The 21,431-nt window shown below is 47.5% G+C and overlaps 1 protein-coding gene across 2 annotated transcripts in view; it reads right to left on the reverse strand.

Moving 5' to 3' along the window:
• Window positions 1-21,431, reverse strand: part of HOMER2 (homer scaffold protein 2) — an 85,184-nt gene that overhangs the window by 31,502 nt on the left and 32,251 nt on the right. For both annotated transcript variants that reach the window (XM_044438845.1, XM_044438844.1), the window contains one exon: window positions 673-804. In XM_044438845.1, the coding sequence (XP_044294780.1) occupies window positions 673-804 (132 nt within the window). The remainder of the gene's footprint in view (window positions 1-672; window positions 805-21,431) is intronic.

Raw genomic sequence — 21,431 nt, forward strand, 5'->3', positions numbered from 1 at the left:
GCAGCACAGATGCTCACACAAAGGGACCCCAAAGGAGGCTTGGGCTGGTGGTGACTTCCAGTGTTAGCACTAGGGCTCATCCCCTTGGGCAGGGTTACCTGCAGGGGCCACCACTGCCAAAAGCCACCGCTGCAGGCCTCGCCGCTCCACCACCTTCGACGGGCAGCTTGGCCTCCCCATGTCCTTGCCCAGAGATGCTGCGCGCTTCCCCATCCTTGGGGCCTGGCTGCCACCGCAGGCTGCAGAAGCAAGGGAACAAGCAGCACATGGAAGGGAAGGGAAGGGAAGGGAAGGGAAGGGAAGGGAAGGGAAGGGGAAATGCGGAGTAGAGCGCAGCTGCTGTTTTCAGCAGTAGCCTTGTTTTTAGATTCACATCGCATGTGGTCCCAAGGCAGCGATAAAAAGGTAGGCCACCCCATGCAATTGAAAGCTGTCACAGATACTTTTCTAGCTTAAAGGTTTAACACCTCCCACCAACTCTGGCCCACTCATTAATTAAGGGAGATTAATCACCTGTGCAAAGACAAGTTGCTCTCAAGAAAAAGTGGAAGGCATATCTCCAGGCATATAATTTTGTGTGTGTGGAAAGAGACTCCCACAATAGCTTTCTCTTTATGCTGCTGAGTCACTGAGTTTATTGTGGAAGAAAATAAGAAATTCAGAGTCAGTTACCTTTGTTAGCTGCTGTTCAGAAGAGAAGCCCAGACCAAACACCGTATTTGCTCGGCTATCCGCCCACTGGCCAAACTTCTGTGATGTTTTCGTGAAGGTCATATTAGGTGTGATTGTGCTATTTATAATCACCTGAAAACAAAACACACAGACATACACAAATAAGAAATATACAACTTGAAAATGTATAGAAGAAACATCAGTTTAGAGAGTAGCTAGTTCTGCAGCAGAAGTAATTGTGTGTTTTTATTGCCTTCATTTTTGTACTGCCCAATACCCTAAATAGCTAAAGCTCTCTGGGCAGTTCACAACAATTCATGCAATACTCTAAAAAGATATAAAATCCAGATACAATAAGAACACTGTGAAGTTTCAATACAAAATTTAAAACAGGATTTGAAGCAGAGAAACCGTGCGGTGTGGAGGGGAGAAAGCTGGGCTGGGATTTGGGAGATCCAGGTTCTAGTCCCTACTCAGTCATGGAGCTCACTGGGCAATGTTGGGCCAGTCACTCACGTTCAAGGTAACCTACCTCACAAGGTTGTTGTGAGGATAAAATGGAGAGGAGGAGGACTAAGCCATCTTGGGATCCTCCTAGGAGGGGAAAGAGGTGGGTAACAAAAGCAATACTAAAAGAGCCTTAATGCAACTACACCAGACAGACAAACAAAATACAGCAGATGCCACCTCAGGCCATTCAAAATCAAACATGCCATTAAATGTCAGATTCTAGTCCATGAGGAAAGTGATCCACACTCATTAAGGGTGATCGGTGATCTGCAGGAAGCTGGGAATTGTAGACCTTTTTTTTGTCTAACATGCCTTTAGTTTTGTTATTCCCCTCTAGGCCAAGCATTAATGCCATGCATTTAAAGTAACTCACATGGGTAAAGAAGAATGATTTTAACAATATATGCAGTAGGTTTATTGAACATGTATTAATAAAAGGAGAGGGCAATAAACCTCCAATGGAGGTCCTGCAATTTTGGATAGAAAGGGGAATCTTGGAAAGAGTGGAAAACGGAAGGAAAAAATATACTAGGCAGTCCCTGTGCAGGGGTGCACTAAGGGTGACTGCTGTTTTTTAAATTTTATTTTGTGTATTGTGTGTCTTTTTCTTTATTATATGGCTTTGGTTTTTGTATTTGTATCTTATAAAAAATAACAAAAAAGTAATGGACATGACTAAACTCTTTAAGAAGAGCAGCTCAAAGCAGAGCACTGCATGGTGCGTTGAAGACCCCCGATTCCACCCCTGGTATTGCTGGAAACAAGGGTCACATAGCCACTGAGGTGAAAGATCTCCTCCTAAGACCTGGAAGAGCAGCTGCCCCTGAGAACATTCCTGGAGTTGGCAGCCGGGGGTGTTCCAGATGTTCTGGGCTACAAGTCCTATAAGCCCCAGCCAGTACCACCAATGATCAGGGAATACAGGAGTCATTTAAAGTTTAAGGAGGGTGCTTAGCTCTGGAGGAGACAATACAGGGCAAGATGGACAGATAGTATGAGCTGATGTACAACAACCTGCAACTTTACATGATCTCTCTCCCTGTATATGTACCTGAAAAGGTGCAGGTTCAAGTCTCCAAACCCTCAAAAATAGAACACTCAGATATTATAGTAGCAACTATAAAATGCCACTGCAGTTAAAAACAGAGGCCTAATGCACATGCACTTGTTATGAGTGTGGCTAGATTATAAATTAAACAGCCGATGGAAGGAGCTAAGAATTCTTCCTTCAGCTCCTCTTCCCACTTCAGTGAAGGTTCGGGTTGTGATGCTGGGCAATTTCAAGTACAGCTTTTCCATGCAATGACCTCATTTCATTCCAGGAAATTCATGGGTGGGGTCAAGACGTTGCTGTCATCTATTTGTAGCTGCCCCCCCTTTCCATGACTCCTTCCACCTTTTTCCTTGCTGCAGAAAATCCACCAAAGAAGACATGGCCAAGCAACTGGACGGTGCGTGACGTACCCAAGTGGGTCAGAATGGACCATCAGAAGTACTTGCATCGCAGCTGGACACCAACGGGGCCTGGAAGGCATCAACATAGGGCATATCCTGGCAGCTGCCACGACCCACGTATCCGAGCTGGGCCCCACCAGCGCTGATGTGTGACCTGAGCCTTTCCCCACAGTGACAATCTGTTGCAGCGTTCTGAGTGCCCAAAGGAGCATCACTCTGGGGCACTGTGGGAAATGCAGAATGGAAGCCAAGCAATGCACCTGCTGTGTGAACCCAGAATGTGGATGGATTAGAAGACACTGTGCCAAGGGCCCCCTCAGGCCTGGATCTGCCTCTGCTGAGGAATCAGGCAGACAGGTGGGTAGACGAGGCCTCCCTCTTTTCCAACAGTAAACACACGTGACTAGTAAGGAACTGCAGTGCCGGTTGATGCTTGTTAAGTGCATTTGGAAGAGTTTCCTTTGAGGCTGCCAAGATGTAAGAGAAGCATGAACAGAGGCTGGTGGTCTGTGATTGAAACAAAGCTGCAATTAAGACAAACTGCTGGGAATCCACCTTGAACCTGAACGGAGGTAGACACCGTTCTGTCAATCATGTTCCTAGCAAAAGAACACCCATTTCCGCAGCAAGAAAGCAAGGGAAGGTTGAGGACCAGAAGAGACATGAGCTAAATTTGTACAGTAAAGCCAGAATTCTTCACACATGCCCAATGCCACGGGTGGCAAGGACAGCGGTAGGGGCTCCTGGAATAACTCACTTGTAAAAGAATGAGCAACGAGGGCCCCGGGGCCTTGCCAGAAAAGAGGCGAAGGCTATCGCTGCCTGCCAGTCAGGATGGCTATGTGCTTCCTCCAATATCAGAGGACAGCAGTTCCTGGGGAACAGGCACATCAAGTTCCTGGCGTCCTGCTTGCCAGCTTCCAATGGAGGCACCTGCTTGGCCACTGTCCACCCCGAATGCTGGACCTGGAAGGCCTTCAGTCTGACCCTGCAGGGCTCATCCTGCGCTCTCTTTTCTGCACTGAAGAAGCCGGCTGTGTGTGGGCTACATGTAGCGCCCCTGACCTGGAGTCTACGCCCTGCTCCACCAAGACCGTTCCACCAAAACAATGTGCCACTCAATCTCAGCAAACTTATTCTTAAAGTTGTAGTCGGAGGTCGGGGCCTTTTAGGCCACTGTTGCAGTGAAGCAGCTGCAAGGGGTCGAAATGGGTGCCCGGCAGTTGTGCATTCCGGCCTTAGAGGCTCAGCCAACCTTTCCAGACTTCCAAGCCATCAAAACAGGGTTGCTTGCTGGAGCTGGAAGGATACAAGCAGAGTTCTGTTTAGAAAATACAACACTGTCTTATGCAGAGCCAAGGCCTTTCGAGCCCATGATGTGTTGGGGTCCAGTGAACTAGCAGTGCATGGTCGTCACCCAAGCACAGGGCAGCCTCTTCTCTCCCTTTCATCCCTTGGCCAGGAAGAAGCCCTGCAGAGCCCTGCAAGGGAGCTGCAGAGCCTCGTGGTTCATAGGCCTGCACTGCAGCCAAGGTGCTTGGAAACTGACGCAGCAGTAGAGGGTCAGCAGACACCACGGCGTCCAGCTTTCCTCCAGGGTCTGGGGCAGAAGTCTTTCCCATGCCTTCACCTCCAGGTCTTTTTCAACTACAGATACTGAGAATGGTTTCTTCTCTTAGTTATTCCTTCTCAACATCCCTTTAAAATACTGGAGTGCAGAAAGCATTTTTAAACATCATACACAGAAGTCTCTGAAGCTGACAAAGTATTAGACACAGGTGAATCAAGATGTTCAAAAAAGCAGGGAGACGGATCACCCATTATTTGTCTCTCCGACCCAGCAAAGTGCAACCTGAAGCCCAAACAACCTGCAGATCTCCTCTTACACTCCCATTTAAGTTCAAAGGGACTAGTGGCGGCCTCCAAATATTTTTGACTACAACCACCAGCCACAGTCAACATGGCTAATGGCTGGGGATTATGGGAGTTACAGCCAGCTTCTTCTCCCTTTCGTTACTCAAATGGAATGCCTTGCCTGACCATGCATCCCCTGGTCAACCTTCCCCTTAAAGGTGGCAGAAATAAGACTGGACAGAGAGCTCCACATATGAGCTCTGTCAAACAAATATGCAAATAGGTGCTTTATTCATTGCTGAAACAGGTGCCAATAGACCTCTTCCAGATTAAACTGCAGGGAGGTATTCCGGGAAGATTCAGTCATCTGCAAGCCCACGCTGTAGATGACAGCAGAGTGGAATCCCTCCACTGCACACCCACTCAGGGGCTTAATACGCTTGATAAATCAGGCCATTGTTCTGTGAGCTTATTGGATTTCTACTTCCCTTGCCTGTTCCCTGGATTAGTCATTGATTAAGTTATTGCTCTGAGAGTTCTGTGCACCAACTGTAGGGAAATGGTGAGCAAGGTTTTTTCTTTTTCTCTTTTGCCTTAGAACCAGCTATGAATGGGGATTCAATGCAAAACATGGACAATCATCCCCCAATAGTTGCAGAGTTGTCTGCACATAGCAGACTCCTCCAGCCACACATGTTGGACGACAGCTCCCAGCCAGACACAATCTTGCCTGCTCTCTTTGTAGCATGGCAAAACAACCCATGAAAAACCCACAGTTCCAGGCTGCACGTAAAGAAAACCCTGGCCTTACTTGGGAAAGGAAGCCCACCACTCACATTTGTGAGGCCCCAGGCTGACTGCTACCCTCAGGACAGAGGCTGATAATAAGAAGATAATGGCATCAGCCTTCTCAGAAGTTTTCTGCAAAGATCCCTGACAGAATGTATGTGACACATTTTATTCAAAACTAAGTAGCTATGAAGCAGGGCATATATTTGTGAGAAGATCCAGACATTACAGAATTACAGTTTATATCCCACTTTTCTATCAGTGTTAATACCTAAAGAAGCTTGTTAACAGAAAAGATACAACCCCTGAGAACATCATTCAGTTAAAATGTAAGAGAAAAATACAGCATGAGCGTTTAGGGTATAACCCACAGCAGAAAGCACTTTTGTTCCGTGCCCCACACCTGCAGCACTCCAGCGCAGCTTTAGAGAGAAAGCTTCCTTTTGAGGAGATAACCCTGCAGGCCTGATTACTGCAGCCAGCTTCTATCAAGTCACACAACGGGTCCATCTAGCCTGGCACTGCCCAGAACTCTCAGGTGCCTGAGAAAGAACCTGGACCAGATCTGAAACCTTCAGCCATGCTTTGCTCCTGAAGGGCTTCTCTGCCCCCGTCATGTCTCCATGATAGTTATTCATTAGTATGCAAACAGAGGATGCAAAAAGCATCTGACCACCCAGGATGCCCTACTAGCCTCAACTAAAAGTCAGTCTAGCACCCCAAGGTGTTAACACTGGCCTGCTTTGCACATTGTGACAGCTGGTGCTTTGGGTTGTTGAATAGTGGACTGTCATTGCCTGCAAACCCAGAACTATCTATGTGTTGTTAGCCACAAACAACCCACCAAGTGAACACAGGTTTTGTGGTAGGGTTGTAAACCATGGGTGGCTGTTACATGCAAACTGGGAACTGAGCGTTATTCATGGGCTGCTTCACTAGTCTACAGAGAGAACAGGCAAAAGCTGCGTTGCTCACTTTCCTATCCCACCCAAAAAAAAAAAAAAAAAAAAAAAAAAACTCCCCCCCCCAAAAAAAAAAAAAAAAAAAAAAAAAATCGGCTTCTCTGCTACAATGCCAGAAAGACATTTGGGATACAGGAAAGAAGAGGGCAAAGGGGACAGAAGCCAAACCCATCCTTTGCTCGCTCGGCTGGCAAACCATGGGTGAATTCTGGATAAGGCAACAAGTTATGGGTTAATTGAGCCCTGCTTTGTCATTATGTACGAACAGGTCCACTGGGTCCTGCTGTTCAGGACCTCTTGCAACCTTTCCAAGCCTGCTCTGTAACCATCTTCTTAGGGATTAATTCAAAGCTCCAACACTGCAGATGAACAAGAGCCTGAGATGACCACTCAAATGACTAAGGTGTTCCACTGTTATGATCACCCATTAACTGTGAGAAACCAACTCACACAGTGTGTCCTTTTAAACAACAAAATCTAAGGCTTAGTCAGTCATATTTTATGCCTGTTCTATGCTAGATTTTGTGTGCTGCGCCGCTTAACTGTGTTTTAACATTTGGTTCTGACTGCAATTGTCATCTACCTGGACCATCTTTAGTGGTCCTCCTCTGGCAGGCCCCACCAGAAGAAGTGAGGCAAAGATCTACTACGCCTTTTCTGTCATGGAGCTCGCTTCCAGATGAGCTGCCCAGTGGGGCATCAGGAGAAGACCTCACTTTCCTGAGCACTAGGGTGCAATCCCATGCATTTGAGGAGACAGAAAATGTTCAAAATTCCCAGTTGGGACATGCTGGGAATTGCAGGCCCCTTTTAAGCCTAAAATTGCACAGAATTGCAGTGTAAATGTATCTCATATTTTCAAATGCTTTATTTTGGTTGTCATTTCATTTTTAAACATCTACATAGTGTTTTGTAGCTTAATTGTTGTGAAAGGCCCAGGGAGCTTCAGCTATTGGATGATATAGACATGAAATAAATAAATGTATTCTAAGCTGCCCTGGGGAATTCTCTGTTGAGGGAAGAGTGCACTGGAAAGTTACAGAAATAAGGAGGTAATGCAAGACTTCGCATTACATGTCAGCAGAAGAACAGAAGGTGCTCCTTTACCCTGAACCCAAACACTGGTTTCACCTGCCACCCTATTGGCTCTCCAATGTTTCTGACAGAAGCTAGTAGCAAACAGAGACTGAACCTGGGCTTTTCTATTCTGAAATGCTCAGCTTCCATAATTGCAGCCAGCTCTCACCAACAGCTAAATAATTTCCCTAAAGTCACCTCTGAAACAAAACAAGCTCCTACTTGCAGTCAGTTTTCACAGAGCTTCCCCACCCTATGACACCTTACGACTTTTCTTTGCCCCAGTTCATAAGGTGAACAGTGTGGTAGCAAAGAAAGAGAGACATGGAGAGAAAGAAGCTCAGATAAAATGTATAAAGGCAAGGTTTTTGCCTTTTGCCATTTTGAGATTGTAACCCGTGCAGGATGAGCAGGTTCTGCTGGGGCACCAAGATAACAGAGCTGATGCGGTCGCCGCTCCAGCCTGAACAAGAAGGCTGGCTTAGAAGAGCACGAGTGACAGCATACTTTGCTAAAGCCGGGATGCTGGGGTTTGAGGCAGGGCCATCCTAACAGCATGATGGGCCCCGGGCAAAGCAGTGGACTGGGGCCCCTACGACAACTACAACTACTGTTAATGTTGAAAGTTTTCCCATTTTCCAAGGGTTAACATGCACAGATTAGTATGGGGCCCACGGGCAAGGGCCCATCAGGCCCATGCGTTCAGACGGCCCTGATTTGAGGCAGGCCAGAACCCCTGCAGTACTGAAACAAGGGCATCCTGTATATGCTCAAAGACCGCAATTCATGTTCAGCGTTATCCTCAAAGACCAGCGCCATGAGCTGTTCTCAGTTACAGATGCCTGCCGAGTTTCAAGGCTACATTATGAGTCCGATGGAGTTTGCTGCAGCCTAACTTGGTACCCTTGAGGCATGGCAGACCACAGCTCCCATCAGCCCCAGCAAGAACGAACAATGGCCACAAATGCCGGAAGCTGTAGTCCACAACCCGTGGCGGAGAGCAGGCTGAGGAAAGGCGCTGCAGCCTGCAAGGCCTGATGCCATACAGAAGAACCAAAGGACGAATGTCAGTTCTTGGTATTCCAGAAACTTTTTCAAAATGCTGCTCTTTGAAGTTTGTTCTCAGCACAATAGGTAACAATTGCACAAACTATCATCATACTTAGTATTTATGTAAGGATCCCAAGTGCTTAGCGAATGACATGCATCATTTTCCATGGGGAAAAGCAGTCCTGTTTTTCACAACCCAAGGCCTGTGAAAGGGAAGCCCTTGCACATTGAAAAACAGCTGCTCCTCTGGGAAGGGCAGGCTCCTTCAGAAGAGTGGGTCACCAGGGAACAGCACAACCCCCCGGGCCCATTCTGCCCCCATTTTTATGGCATTTCCACCCCCTGAGATATTTTGCAGCAAAGAGGTAGCAGCTTGCAGTATTTCAGCAAAAAAGCATCAAAGGGGACATGAAGTGCACATCTGCTGAGCTGGATTTTATCACTCACATGGCCAAACTTGCTGAGACATTAGCCTGGAGCACCAGGGCACTGTGGAGTTAAAGTGCTGGGCTGGGAGTCAGGAGAGCCAGGCTCTCGCATTGTGCGAACGAGGAAGAGAATCGTGCTTGCCACCCTGGAGTCCTCAGAGGAAAAGCAGGACATGAACGTAACCCAGAGGATGAGAACATCACAATGGCTGTGTTTTTGGGAAAGCTCCCATGGGTGCCAATCAAAGCTTCCCTTGAAGGTTCAAGAGAAGGTGCTTTTGTAAGGCTTGTGGTAGGTAGGAAAGATAAGGGCTCAGCTCCACAGTCCTTCCCAGGAAGAACAGCTCTAGCGGTGTCCCATTATTTTTCTAAGAATATTTATAATCATGTCTGTAATTATTATTATATTGCATTAATCTTTTTCCCTTTTACAAGGAACCCAAGGGGGCTTAGCAAGGTTTCTCTCCTCTCCATTTTATCTTGCCTGGCCCACATTCACTCAGTGACTAGAACCCAGATCCAGCACTCAAAGCTGTACCCTGGCTCTCCTCTAGGAAGTAGCGGCTCTCATTAGGCAACTGTTGACACTATTAATCATGGATGACTGCTAATTAGGATCAGGTCACGCCCATGCGCATCGGATTCTGCATTCATGTGTGCTCTGCACAGTGTTGTCATGCAGCTAACACTTTCTCGCGCATCGAGTGCTCTTTTAGCCTCACTGTGCAGGATTGCCTCGCTCCCTTCTCTCTGCAGTCAAGATTTATCTACTGTATTTTTTTGATCAAGGAGGCTTTAGCTCAATGAAGGTTATGCGAAAGTAAGTTTCTTAGGCCTTTCCACAGAACACTTTCTCATCCTGGACAGCACACCTGTGTGGCTTCCCTGCTGAATACCAAGGCCAGGGTATCTCCTGCTCCTCTTCCTGGACACCACTGCCGCCACCAATGTCTGGGCCAGAGCGAGAGGCAGGTGGACAAGCAGGGCGAAGAGGTGGAGCAACTCCAGGGGGGCTTGCCAGTGGGAGCCCCAGGCAGGTGCTCAGCTCTTCCTGCCCTTGCTGATGGTCTTGGCTTAAGGTTACTCAAGAAACAGAGGCAAAACTTAAATTCAGGGCATCCCAGCTTGCATCCCAATCTTTTCTCCCCACTACTGCTCCATCCTTTGGCCACATTCACTAGCACTTTGCTCTCCCTTCCCATCCATTTTCGGGTTTCCATGGTTGCTTTTTGATACAGTCGAGAGACATAGCAGATCCCACTGGAGGACCGCTCATCCACTGGAAGTTTTGCTCTCCTCCTGCTTCCGCATCCTTTCTCACATGCGTGACTCAAGACACCCACCGGTGGATACAGTCCCGGCACTACCGATTCCTCAGAGAAGGGCTTCTAGGTGCAGATCAGCAGGATGTTAGCACGTCTCCTTGACATTTGCCGTAGCAGTTGCTTGCGTGCACCTGGCTGCAAACACAGCAACTGCACAAGCACACAATGCAGAGCTGCTCCGGCTTGTCTATCCTGTTTCTCCCCATTGCTGGGTTTGGAAGGCTGTCAGCACTGCAGAACACACCCTTTGCAATCCCAGACTGAATCTTGAGGTCCTCCAGCGAGAAGGACCAGGCAGCAGGTGATTCAAAACACCCTCTGGCAGAGATCTTGTCAGTTGCAATATGCAATACAGGCCTAACCGGAAAATGCTTTGCCTGAGCATAGGGCAGCTTAGATGGTCCAGTAAAATAATGATAGCTAGTCCACTTTTCCTTCCTGCTGTGTGCAAAGCATGCCATAATTTGGGGTTGCTCTTAGTGTTTCAAGTTTTTGCTTAATTGCAATTAGACTGTATCAGTTTCTCCTTCAACTTTCCCAAGTCTTCCTTCTGTGTTTGTTTACTGACATGCTCATTTCTCCAGGGGTCTGCAGGTATTTAATGACAGGATGGGGCCTTTGTGCCCACTGCCTTTTTTGCATATTTAGTTTGTACTGCATTTATTCTAGTTATTAAGTTGCTTTTAAAGTGTTTGTATATTGGAGGGATGCCTGTGTTGTTTTTATTGTATTTGTGCATTGTGTTTTCTGAACTATTGTGAACCACCCAAACAGCTTCGATTATTGGGCAATAGAGAAATCAATGTAATAATAATTCTCTAAACTAAGCTCAGTCTTCCTCAACCTGGTGCCTTTCAGGTGTGTCAGACTGCAGCTCCCATCCTCCCCAGCCATCATGGTCAATGGGCAATTACATGGGCTTTCAGGGAAAAAAAGTAGACTAGATTTTATCTATGTAAATGTGGCTAATTTTCATTGGGTTATTTGCATCAAAAATGTTCAGTTTGTACCAGAAAAACCACTAGAGAGTTATCTAATGTAGCTTGCTTTCGAAATACAAGTAAAACAATAAATGGAGATAAAAAGGCATGCTGTTTCATCCCAAAACACAAGTATATGACCTGAAATATTTTTCAAATATAAGTAAATGTAATTCAATTTAAATTTTGCATACAGACATTTTTATTGGAATTATTGTACAAAAGTTAGGAAAATAGTATGTATTTCTCTTAAATTGTTTAAGCTTAAAAAAGAAGGAAAAGTACTGAAAACTTCTGAGATTCAGCCTTCCCCAGCCGAGTGTCCTACAGGATTACAACTAGGGGTTCAGAGAAATCCGCAATGGACTCCAATGAGTTAGAATTTCTAGGAATCTGACCTGAGGATTCTGCAGTGCGCCAACTTTTCCTAAATCACACAGACCAGTTGACCAATTTTTTAAAAACTACATAATTTTAGCTTCCACATTTAGCTTTAAACAACTATATAAAACAAACAAAAAGCACAGTCCCCCATAGACTAGTGTTAAAATATGAATTTCACAGATTTGCATATTTTGGGGGATCTGTGTATTTTTGGAAGTGCAAATTTGTACCACTATAAACTTATGTAAATGCATACAAGTGGATTTTTGCAAAATCCAATTCCAGCCATGAACAAAGGGCACCAAATGATCTGCAAAACATGTGTGGAACGGATTTTACGGCATCCAAACTACAACTCCCAGCATCCTTCTGTCATCATGGCTTACTAGGAGTCTTGGGAGTTGTAGTCAGACACATTTGGAGGACTGAAGGTTGGAGAAGACCAATAGGATTTAGCAAGGATATAGTTTACTTACGTCTTGGGAGATAGCTCTCTGCAAAAGATATGAATTACATGGCATCCGCTTTATGATGGCTATTCGAGTGGATGGGGAATATGCTTCTACATCAAGGAGGCCACAAGTACCTAAAGACAGCAAAACAATCTACCTTCTTTGGCCACCTACAATACCACTGAGCATCATCACTGGGTGGGCAGCACAGTGAGCACCTGGCCATTCAGCGTTAGGGAGGTTAGCGGTTGAAACCTCTGTTGTTGCTATAGCACTGTGGCTGGAGAAGCTGCACTTCTCCCTGGAGTGTTGGAGAGACGAGTGAACCTTGCTGAGATCAGCAGCCAGCCACCTGGGCAGATGGCAGATACAGGAAGAAGGCAAATCAATTTTAAAAACAGGAACGCAAGCCCTGGCATGCAATGCTTGTATATGAACCAATGATTATTCCCCCTTATTTGCTCCTCAAAGCTACTAAAAATCGTATCATCAAGTAATTCCATAGCCTAATTTTCAGTTAATACCATTATAATCTAACAGGTGTATTTTTAGCATGATGAGAACAAGTTATGCTGCCTGCCTGCTCTTGCCAGTCGCAGCTTTGCTTCTCTCTGCATCAGCACAGAGCGCAAACGGGGATTTTTATCCCCTAAGAGCCCTTCAGCAGCGTAAGAGCAAAGCAATTGATAGTGGCATATGCGGCATACTTAAAAGGTACCACAGGACTCTCACTGTTGCTGTAACAGTCCATCAAGACCTCCCTAGAAATTCAGCTGGACACGGGGACCAGGAACAGAGAGCCGGAAGGGTGCCACTGGGCAACCCAAGCCTGGCTTGTCACTTCAGCTCCTGCAATGCGACTGAGGCTTGTTTCCCATCACTAAGCATTCTCGTATGCAAGCCAAGGATACCCCTTGGGATCTGGTGCAAAATGCTTCAGGTACAAGGGCTCTTTAAGGGCCCTGCTTGCAGTGGGGACTGTGAATCTTCAGGACAGTTTGGTGGAGATTCCCAAACTGGTGAGCTCAGTGGAAAAGCTGCAAAGCAGCAGTGTGGTCTGTGTGTGTGGTGAGGGGCGGGATATGCGAAGACAGAGTGTCAGGCAGGAGGACATTCTCCAAATGATTAAGAAAGCTGATACTGATGCTGAAATCTGCATTGAAGTTTCCTGTGGAAGTTGCAATTGAGAGCAAAGCCCGATTTGCTACTGAGAATGGAGTGCAAGCTGGCAAAGCGTCCTTTATGCAAAGTTTAAAAAGAGACTGCCAAGGCTTCGGGTGCTTTACAAACCCAGGCTTCTTGTCTGGCACTCTTTGTGGGACACGTGTTCTGATAATCACAGCATGGATGTGTGCAGAGCCCAGATATAAAGTGTTCGGCAGAAACTGCCTGTTCAGTGCTGGAGACGGAGTAGGGACGGACTGTGTTGCTGCTGCTGCTTGCTCCTTTGGAGGGGTTCCCTCTTCTGCTTATAAAGCTGTATTCATGGAGCCTTGAGAAGAGTGTGTGGATTTTCATCCAACTGCCTTGATTCGGTGGGAATTTATGTTTAGTCCTACTTGAAAAGTTTGCTTATTGCCAAACACTTGCCCATCTGCTATATTGGATGAACAGAGCCATTGTCTGCTAAAAGATAAACTATTTGGGTAAGGATGCTATCGATTCTCAGGAGATTGCGGATAGGTGCCCATCGTGTCTGTGCACAGTCCCCAAGCCTTAGTGCAGTGGCTGCACTGGGGGAATTGCTGGGGGTATCTAGATATTATGCATGGGTGGAAATTCCCCATTACCTGGCAGAAACCAGTTCAGATATACAAAATTTCAAGTTAACTCTAAGGTAGGCTTGCAAATGGTCATGCTTGCTTCTAGTTCACCTGGTACAATAGCTTTCATTAACTGGGGAGTTAACTAAACACCCAAGCGGATGCCCACCTATCAACATGGATACTAATGGGCAAGCATCATTTCTTTCCTCCTTTTGGCCGACAGTTCTTGCAGCCTCCCTTGGCAGGCTGATCCTCCTGGCTGCAGTGCTGCACCCCTCGTGACACAGGCCCAGGCTGCAAATGACACGGATCCCTCGGCTGCCAGAGCTGTGGCCGTTGGGCAGCTGAGGACACGGGCTGCAACAGCATCATGCAGGCATGCTGACCCTCCAATGGCAAAGCGGCGGCAAGGGTGGGGGATCGGGGCAGAGGGAGGATTGGCTGAGCCCGCTGCCGCTCTCCTGCTGCACTGCCTCCTGCGACTCGTTGTGCAGGGCGCCCCTGGGCAGCCAGTGTGTCCCCCAGAAGGAGGGAAATGGGGGAACTGGGTGGGAGAAAGCGTTAAAAACATCACCAATATTTGATGCAATGGACTGAGAGGAAATCATACAAGAGAATGCTAAGAATACATTTTCACTGCTGAAATACTAAAACAAACTTGAGACTAAATTAAAATCATTACTACCTCCCAACAGTTTTATGGGAATTGCTGACAAATCTTATAGCTTGGAAAACAAAGACTGCAGTGGGCTTAACAGCACAGAATGGCATCTCCACGGCTCTGCAGACCTTCCTGGGAACAAAGCAATCAAAGGCCAAATACCGCCTGTCCTTTGTCTCTATGAAATAGCATGACGGTAACATGCCCAGTCCAGCCTCCAGCTCTTCGCTACCGTATGAAACCATACTATCAACACAGGGCCTGCCCTTCAGTCTTCCTCGCAAAATATCTGGGGGGAGAATATTGAAGCAAATTGCTGTAAATGTTTCCTATGATTTGGGGCAAATAATAACCTCAAGCAATTAGTCCAGCTTCCTTGCAGAACCCTTGCAAGCCCCAGATGCTGTAGAGCATTGATAATCTATACATTTATCTCACAAGGATGATACCCTTTCGTCTCGCCGTAGCCTGGGGAGAAGGGGAAGGGAGGATATAAAGGATTCTTGTACCAGAAGTACAATTTTGGCTTTTCAAAGAATGTTTCCAGTTGCTCCTGTAAGATTCTTCATATGCTAAGTATGTACCAGTTAGAACTATCCTGCAAGAATAAACATCAAAATTCAAGCCAGGCCTTCTGTGCTGTGCTGCTGAGGGCACATATTTGGACATGCCAAATGTTTTATGCAAAAGAAATTTGACAGAACCACCGCACACTTGCTACAATCCACGCCCACGAGGATTTGTGCCAGGAATTGCGGACAGAAGACCTGAAAGGCAGAATAGCAAGCGTGGCCACCTTTTGTGCAATGAAGTTTAACCAAGTCTTGGTCCTGCTGAATCACGGTCTAAGCAAAAAGCGTATGAGTGGACCAAGATAATAAAGACTGGAATATGACTCCAAGACGCTTAAGGTAATTTTAAGCACCAAGATACTTAAAACGCATCTGCTGGCCATTCTGCTTTGCATGACACTTTTGGAAGAGATCACATCTTTGTTATATCGTAGCTGGTATTGAAACAGGTTTTCTTTTAACAAGAAGGGGGAAATGTTAAGGGTACCTTCATGTTCTTGATAACAGTACTGCAACAGTATAAAGAAGGACTGATACCAGGATAAGAAAATGCCGTTCATCAGCCATATAACAGGAGCTAAACAGTTAAATACAAGTTAAACAGCATCAGAACAAATATAACCTATGGAAGCCCCTTGAGTTACTGAAAAGAATGTAGACAAACTGCTCCCCCGCACCCTGCCGTAACCACCCTCAAAGTCATGCAGACTTAACTGACCCAGTAATATTTTCCTAACCTGATAATAGCTCTGGTCTGCCCTGGCACAAGACCCACTAAAGCAGAGCAACAAGTTTTTTTTATCTTGCGTTGCCTTTCAAGCTGAGGAAGTTTCTGCTTCATTGCAAGCACCTGGTTTCGCTGACAGATCGGCTGATCTTACATGACCGCCTTAGCAAATACGGTACAACGTGTTTCATTGCTGGGGTTTGCACAAGGAGAAGATCCTGCATCTCAAACTCCTCCAAAGCACTTCTCGCTGTTTGGTTCAACTTGTGTGCTTCATTAGATCTGACTCTAAAGGGAGGTCTAGTCATGCATAAGAAGAAGTCACTATGGGGGATTTCCTTGTAGGGATTTTTGCTGGGTGGTGGCTATCATGTAGCTCCTAGATACATGCAACCCCCCTGGGGGTGGTTTGTTAGTGTGGTTGACAAGCCACCCAGAACCCACAAGCTTATTTTTTTTCTTTCCCTTTTTGCAGTCTGTGGGGGAGACTTCAACCAGCCGCTTTCTCTCTCTCAGCTGAAGCTACCTTGAAAGGATGTACAGAGCTGAAGCTGCAATCGACCAAAACCACAACCCTATCAATTAGGAAGGCTGTTCTTTTAATTGAAAAAAAAAATGAACACAGGTGCTTAGACGAACAGCCAATGGTAATGACATGAACACAGAATGATGGGCTCAGGTTGCAGGAAGCCAGGTTTTGGCGAGGTATCAGGAAGGACTTCCTGAATGTGAGCGCAGTACAGGAATGGAACCCGTGACCCTGGGAGGTGGTGGGCTCTCCCACCCCGGAGCCGTTCAGGAGGCAACGGGACAGCCATTGGAGAGCAAGGGTGCAGCTTGGTGTCTTGCAGGGGGTTAAGCCCCTTCCAACTCTGCTATCCTGTGAGTCCCTGATTGTCTTAAAAGTGACTTCTGCTTTCTAAAATGCATGGGCAGAATGCTTCTTCTAAGATGAATCTAGCATGCATCATCCAATTAAAAGATTGCACCCATATATAAATGTAAACCTACCAACTGAAGCATGCACAAACGGCTTACGTTTTGCTTTGGTTTTCAAATTTATCCCAAAAAAGAAGATCAGATCACTCACCACCCCAGCAGCAAGTTTGTTCTGAAAACTCTGGCAGGATAAAACCATGGAGAAGGGAGCACAGGGCCAGGGCCAGGATTTCGAGGGCCTTGGGAGGAGGAACAGCCTCAGGGAGCCGGCCCTCTCCCTGCCACTGCCACTGGCTGTTATCGCTCCTCATCCTCTTTCTCAGCCTGGGCACCACGCGGCTGCTTGACAGGGACAAGTTGGAGCGCAAGCTGCCAGTGGCGTCCTTTGCTTCCACTTCTGCCTCTGGCCACCACCGATGTCTGGGCCAGAAGGAGCGGTTGGTCAACAAGTAGGGTTGCAATGGCTGCGCAGAGGAGCCAGTCCAGGGACTCCTGCCAGCGAATGCCTGCAGCGGTGAGGGCCCTCAGAAGCTGCTTAAAATTCCCACCCTTGATGCTTCTAGGGGGGAGGCAAAGGTAGCAGTGAAGGCAGAATCTCTTAGTTATTCCAGGTGGAGGAGAAGCCTGGACAGAAAGTCAGCGGGTATCACTGGATACACTCTAGCCTGTTCATATAGGAAGTTTGCTTGCTGCTGTGACAACAACGAAAGAAAAACCATGCAGGTCCATCTAGTGCAATGCTCTGAACACAGGGTGGCAAGCCAGCTGTCCACAGGATCCCTCCAGCAGGATGGGCGCAAGACCTGTCCCTGCCCAAGCTCCTCAGCAACTGCTGTATGCAGCCAGCCCCACTCTGGTGAAGCAGGAAGCCCATGGCCAGCAAAGCTAGTAGCCACAGATGGCTGCCTCCTCCATGAAACCTGTCCAATCCCTTTTTAAAGCCATTCAGACTGGTGGCCATCACCACGTCCCATGGTGGTGAAATCCAGTTTAATTATATGTTGCGTGAAGAAGTCTTTCCCTTTCTCTGTCCTTAACTTCCCACCAATCAGCTTCATGGGATGACCCCAGGTTTGAGTGTTACAGGATAGGGAGAAAAACCTCTCCCTCACCACCTTCTCCATACCAGGCATTATTTTAAACACCTCTATCCTGACTCCCCTTCCTCGCCTTTTTTTCAAGCCAGAGAAGCATCTCCCAACCACGGCATGATTGTAATTATAATTATCTACCAGTGGTTAGGGATGCAGTGGCTCAGTGGTTTAAACTGCTGAGCTGCTGGGCTGGTTGATCGAAAGGTCGCCGGTTCGAACCTGCATAACGGGGTGAGTTCCCGTTGCTCCATCCCAGCTCCTGCCAACCTTGCAGCTCGAAAGCATGCAAATGCAAGTAGATAAAAAGGCACCACTTTGGTGGGCAGGTAACAGCGTTCCTTCGGTGTTTAGCCATGCCGGCCACATGACCACGGAGACTGTCCATGGACAAACGCTGGCTCCCTCGGCCAGGAAACGGAGATGAGCACCGCCCCCGAGAGTCAGGCATGACTGGACTTTAATGTCATGGGGAAACCTTTACCTTTTGTACCAGTGGTTATCTGGATGATTTCCACTACTGCTGCTGCCTAGCAAAAAGCTTTCCTCACCCTGCTCTGTCCTGAATGACATGTTCAGCCATAACACCAGGAGGAGGCAGGCACACCGGGGGCGGGTTGCTCTGAGGTGGCTCTGCAGGGCTTGGCTGTGAGCCCGGGAGCTGCACACTGGGTCCATCTGGCTGAGCATCCTGCTGCCATGTTGGCTGCCCTGCTGCCCAGGACCCCAGTGCTGCTGGCGCACCCGCCTCTGGGACTGGCGGCCCTCAGGCCTGCCAGCCATGGACAACCTTCTCCTCTGAGAAGTTGTCCAAGCTCAAGCACACATGCTCCACTCCTTAGCATTGGCACAGGTTTGCCTGTGCCGGTATGTTGCGCCTGCTCCAGCTGGTGCAGCTTAGGGTTCTCACAATCCTGCAAGCTCGGAGTCTTGCCCAGGTCACGTGTGGTGAGCAGAATCCACATCCACTCCCTCTTGCCTGCACTGGCACTCTTACTTTGGCTGTCGCTTTGTTACGGTAGTGTACATTTTCTGAATTCCTCCGAACTAACTTTGGAGATCCACTGCGAAACAAAAAGCCCACGGCAGGCTTTCACCTGGCCTAAATCAGGGCCAAGCACACGTCTCCCAGCCCCATTATGAAGCTGCAGAATGCCCAATGGCAGTGAACACACACATCCTGGGGCAGCAGTGGCAGCAGCCGCAAAGGCACAGGACGCACGTGCGTCCAGCTCAGTGAACGCAGATGCTGGGAAGTCACAGGAGCCTCGGACTCCATGCGTGCCAGGAACAGTGGAGAGCAATGCTTCGGGGATCGCCACAGCTGCAGGACACCGCTGCGGAAACACCACGGCAGAAAGCCCTTCTGGCGCTGGAGGCCATGCGAGTTCCATTAGGCCCTCCTTCAGAAACGTAAATGCGCCTCCCCAGCCTTTCATTGTGCTTGCCGCAACCAGACCCAGTAATTTACTGGTGTGTGGTTAGTGCTGTGATTAGCAAGCTGGCATCCGCTGAAGTATTTCATGCTGCTGCAAGTCAGGTGATTCTCCGCAGTGCAATGCCAAAGGATGGGACAGTTTGATGCTCACTCTAATATAAAAACAAAATTCCAAAGAGTTTCTTCTGTACTTGGATAGCAATTGAGCTGATACAAAGATGGGGACAGGGAGCCCAGCCTATGTCCATGTTCACCTTCAGTGTGCAGAAAACGGAGCAGAGTTCTGATTGTCCTGCCCCTAAAAGGGACACCACATTGCTGGAAAAGGCACAGTAAACAGTAGCCAAAAGGATCAGGAGCTTGCAGGCGGAAGCATTTGTCCTATTTTCTAAATGAAAGGATGACGACCAAGAGAAGGCACGGTATTTATGCACAGTGGGGGGAAAGGATTGTTCATCCTCTCAGAACAAGAGAACTCAGGGTCATCTGAACAAATTAGTTCACAATAGATTGCAAAGAGAACAAAAGGCGTTACACAACGCATAACTGGCACGGACTGGATAAATACCAAAACACTGAAACTCCATCCAGACAAGTCAGAGGTGTGCCTGGTTTGCATGGAACAACAACTCAGAGAATGGACTGAGTATGGCTAGTCACTGCATTGTGCGTTATTGCTATGAGAGAACTGTGCCCCATGGTCCAACTATGGGTTGTCAAGTACAAACAATCCAAGAAGAGAACACATGCTTCGTTGTTGGGTTGTGAACTTCGGCCTGTCCGTTGTTAACAACTATAGTTACACCGCTGTGCATGATTCGCACTAGCATCACTTTTCATTTCTTGCATGCAATGACATCTCACGGTTCAGTAACAACCCAGAATTCAACCTGTACTCTGGGTTGTTGCTGAGTGGAAACCAGACTGCACCGTTGCCCGGGCAGATGAAGCACTTGGTGTTGTTCCAGAGGGACTGAACTCCTGCTTGAAGATCGGGCCTCCCATCTGGGGCTACTCAGTGGTCCACTTTTGCCGCCTCCGTGGCTTTAGGAGCCAGGACCACCCCTGCACAAGGCCCGCTTGGGTTCAAGTAGCCATTCCCTAATCAGCTGTTTGGATGGCTGCAGCCGCCTCTCACAAAGGGCTGCCACCGCAAACAGTCTGCAAATGCAGGTCATTTCAGAATAGGGACATTTCTACTGGGAACCTCACCAGGTCATCGCAAGAAGACCACAGCAGCAGCGATCATGCTGCAACTGATGACTGCATATACTGCAGTTTTCTCCTCGGAAGAAGTTCAGGATTAAACTGTACTGCATAAATAAGGGGGCAGATTCAGGTTCAGGCGCTAGCACAGCTGTACGCTTGCTCAACTTGGAACCCTCCAGATGTTCTGAGCTACAACTCCCAGCATGGTGGTAGGGGAATGATAGAAGCTGCCGTTCCAACATATCTTGATGGCACCAGATGGGTGGCAGCTATGCTAGAGAAATTCCCTGGGAACCGCCACTCTCCCTACACCTTGACCAGCAGTTCGGGAGCAATTCTGAATCACAACTACATAGGAAGCACTGGGGTCACTAACAAATCATGACTGGTGGCAAGAGCAACAGGAGGCATCCAACGTCTTTGTCTGCGGGTTTCCAGCATACAAACCACTTGACCTGCACAGCCTCGGCACAATCGGATGCCTCCTACCGCAAGTGACGAGATGTGGAAAAAGCAACACTAGAGTTGCTTTTTGGACCAAAGCCACACATCGTTGAACACTCGGATATGTTTTAATGAACATTTGCTTTTAAATCATCTACTCATTCCTTGGAATTTAAGGCTTGGCCAACATAAACAGATTTTCCATGCACTTTTGACAGCTAAAAGAGCAATACAACAACACCGGAGAGATAAAAGCTCACCCTCTCTAACACACTGGACTGAAGGCTCACAGTACTTGAGCGGGTAATGTAAGGACACCATTCTCAAAGGGGCATATATATGGATATTTGATTTGTCTTTTGTTGAAGCTTATATATAGCTGACACACATGGATTTATGCAAGTAGTTGGAGAAGTACATATCAGTATTTATTAGTTTCAAGCTTGCTTTCTTGTTTCTGTTTCTTTGTTTCGGGGAAATTCCGAATGAACAATTAGAGGAAAGAATCCCTCTTTTGATCCACTTCTGTGGCTTGCCTGGGGAGTCTCAGACGACAGGTGCCTCCCACTCTCCTCTTCCATCTTTGCATGGTGCCACCTGGCTGCCCCAAAGCAGGAGGCGGGTATTTGCATTCCATTATGGCCAA

The sequence above is a fragment of the Varanus komodoensis genome, unplaced genomic scaffold, assembly GCF_004798865.1.
Source record: "Varanus komodoensis strain SLA01 unplaced genomic scaffold, ASM479886v1 scaffold33, whole genome shotgun sequence".
Lineage (NCBI taxonomy): Eukaryota > Metazoa > Chordata > Lepidosauria > Squamata > Varanidae > Varanus > Varanus komodoensis.